General features: G+C 47.0%; 1 protein-coding gene across 1 annotated transcript; it reads left to right on the forward strand.

Annotated features, from left to right (window-relative positions):
• Nucleotides 1-748: 748 nt before the first annotated feature.
• MAGEA10 (MAGE family member A10) lies at nucleotides 749-1,829 on the forward strand. The gene is made up of 2 exons (XM_037059224.1): nucleotides 749-943; nucleotides 986-1,829. Exons 1-2 carry the CDS (start codon nucleotides 792-794, stop codon nucleotides 1,827-1,829), a joined length of 996 nt encoding a protein of 331 aa, XP_036915119.1. The 5' UTR covers nucleotides 749-791.
• The last annotated feature ends 1,093 nt before the right edge of the window (nucleotides 1,830-2,922 follow it).

A 2,922-nucleotide genomic window follows, 5' to 3' on the forward strand; every position in this document is an offset into this window, starting at 1 on the left:
CCTCATTCAGGACTGATGGATCACACAGAGTTAGGCTGTGTCTTGCTATGTCCGTCATGAGAGGTTCTTGGCAGGTGTGGCCAGGTGTTGGGGCCCCCTCACTTTCTTCTGTTCAGTATCAGTGGTGTGTAGCCTTGTTCTGAGAGTTTCATCTCAGAGCAGCAAAGGGGAGGTCACAGACCCTGCCAGGGAATGTGAGGACCCTGAGTGATCACAAAGGAGACCACCTATCCCAGAGCAGTGGGGACCTCACAGAATCTTGGCCCCTCTTTTGTCAGCACTGGAGGCTCATGACTGTGTGTGCCCTTTGGACTCTGAGGTGCTTTCTCATTTCCTGTTATAGGGGCTCTAGGAACCAGGAGGTAAAAGCTTTTGTTTGAGGCACATGAACGCAAGTCACAGAGCTGAGAAGATCTAGGCAGTGACAGCAGTCAAGGTGAGGTGCCTGCCCTGAATGTGTCCCTAGAGTATCTTCCATTCCAGAAGAGGGGAGATCCCACGGCACCCAACCCTACCCCACTGTAGGCCACAGAACCTCAGGCTGTAACAACTGCATCTTGACCATCTGACTTCCTCCTTCAGGATCTTAGGGGACAAGCCACTCAGGAGGAGAGACCTCAGTGAGGCCCCAAAACACCCCTAAAGAGGGTACCTTTAGGTCACCTTGTCAGAGCTGCCAAGGATGTGCATCTCACCTGAGGCCACTTACACTTCCTCTCTCCCCCAGGCCTGTGGATTTCCCTCAAGCACCCTCTGCCCATACTGCTTTGGCTGCCTGACACAAAGTCATCATGCCTCGAGCTCCAAAACGACAACGCTACATGCTTGAGGAAGACCTTCCACCCCAAAAGGAGGCACAGGGCCATGTGGATGCACAGATTCCTGAGGCTGAGGAAGAGGATTCTTCCTCATCTTCTTCCACCTGCTCCTCCTCTTTCCCTTTGTCTTCCTCCTCTTCTTCCTCTCCCTATCCTTTGGTTTCAAGTACCCCTAGTACCCCAGAGGAGGTTTGTGCTGCTGCTGGGACACCAAGTCCTCCCCAGAGCCCTCCAAGTGCCTGCCCCTCCACCACTTCCATTGCCACTGCCACTCCATTGAGCCAATCCAGCAGCCCAAAAGAGGAGGGTCCAAGTACCTCTCAGGCCCTGCCACACACAGAAGTTTTGCCAAGATACCTGATTGATGATAAGGTAGCTGATCTGGTTAGGTTCCTGCTCCTGAAGTATCGCAGAAAGGAGCTGACCACAAAGGAAGAAATGCTAAGTAGCGTCATCAAAGAGTACCAAAACCACTCTGCTGTAATCTTTAGTGAAGCCTTTGAATGCATGCAGCTGGTTTATGGCATTGATGTAAAGGAAGTGGATCCGACCAACCACTCCTACGTCCTAGTCACTAAACTGGGCCTTACCTATGATGGGATGGCAAGCAATGATCATAGTATGCCCAAGACTGGCCTTCTGATATTTATCCTAAGTATAATCTTTGTGGAGGGTAATTGTGTACCTGAAGAGAAGATATGGGAAGCACTAAATGTAATGGGGTTGCATGCTGGGAGGGAACATTGCATGTATGGGGAGCCCAGGGAGCTCATTACCAAAGAGTGGGTGCAGGAACAGTATCTGGAGTACCGGCAAGTGCCTAACAGTGATCCTGCATGCTATGAGGTCCTGTGGGGTCCCAGGGCCCATGCTGAAACCAGCAAGATGAAAATCCTGGAGTTTTTGGCCCAGATCAATGAGACTGACCCCAGATCCTTCCCACGCTGGTATGAGGAGGCTTTGAGAGATGAGGAACAGAGAAACCAGGCTTGGGGGAGTCACAGTGAATAATATCTTTGTGTTTCCATTCTGTTGGGATGACTTAGAAATATATCTTCTATTTTGGTACTTTAAAATGTTACTTTAAGTAGAATGTTTATTAGCTTCAGAATCTAAGTTTACAAATGACACAGGTTAAGTAAAAAATGATATAGGTTACAAATGACATATCCAGGCTAAAAAAGTTTTGCTATTTTGTAAAACAAGTTGAGAAAACTTACATTTTACTTATAGTCTGTAATAAGGTACTATAGCATTGGAATAAGATTCTTTTTTGAAAATGCGAAAGAACTTAGTAAACTAGAGAAAAAAATTAAATAGGTAATTTTTGAATTTTTGTATTATTTTTAGTCTGTTACTCTGTAATACACACACACACACATGCACACACACCTGGATTTTCTTAGCTTATTCAAGAATGTAGAAAATAAACAGTAATAAATAAAAATGTATTCTCACTGATTCATTTATACCCTAAATAAGGGGTCCCAAACCTTTTTGGCACCAGGGGCTGGTTTCATTGAAGACAATTTTTCCACAGATGGGAAATGGACAGGAGGCAGAGGTCAAGTGGTAATGTCAGTGAAGTTTCACACACTTGCCTGCCACTCACCTCCTGTTTTGCAGCCTGGTTCTTAATAAGCAATGGACTGGTACTGGTCCACAAACCAGGGGTTGAGGACCTCTGTCCTAGATATTCACAGAGCCTTTATCCTCTGGATGGCCCTGTGTTAGTGGGGGAGGGACACTAGTATAAGCAGGACACACCCACCCATAGAATGACAGTGTAAGAGCCACAGTCACATGAGGAAAATGTTGAGGTGTCCCCTGAGTACTACAGAACACGTAAAAGAAGCCGGGAGGTGGTGGGGTGCCAAGGGAGTGCACTCAAGTGTAAATGGCTTGAGCCAGGGCATTCTGGAGTTTTGGGAAACTGCAGGTCCCTCTGTGGGGGTTGATTGTGATGAACCTGGGTGATAGCAGTGGCAGATGATGTGTCTTGAGCGTGAGAAGAAGCCTGAAATGAATTTCTCTGAAGTTCTTGGGTCATGGATGAATGAAAGAGGAATCACCTGGTTAGGAAGAAAGAGTCTCCTGTACACAG

Source organism: Sturnira hondurensis, unplaced genomic scaffold (genome assembly GCF_014824575.4).
Source record: "Sturnira hondurensis isolate 20B ecotype Veracruz unplaced genomic scaffold, ASM1482457v3 Scaffold0010476, whole genome shotgun sequence".
Lineage (NCBI taxonomy): Eukaryota > Metazoa > Chordata > Mammalia > Chiroptera > Phyllostomidae > Sturnira > Sturnira hondurensis.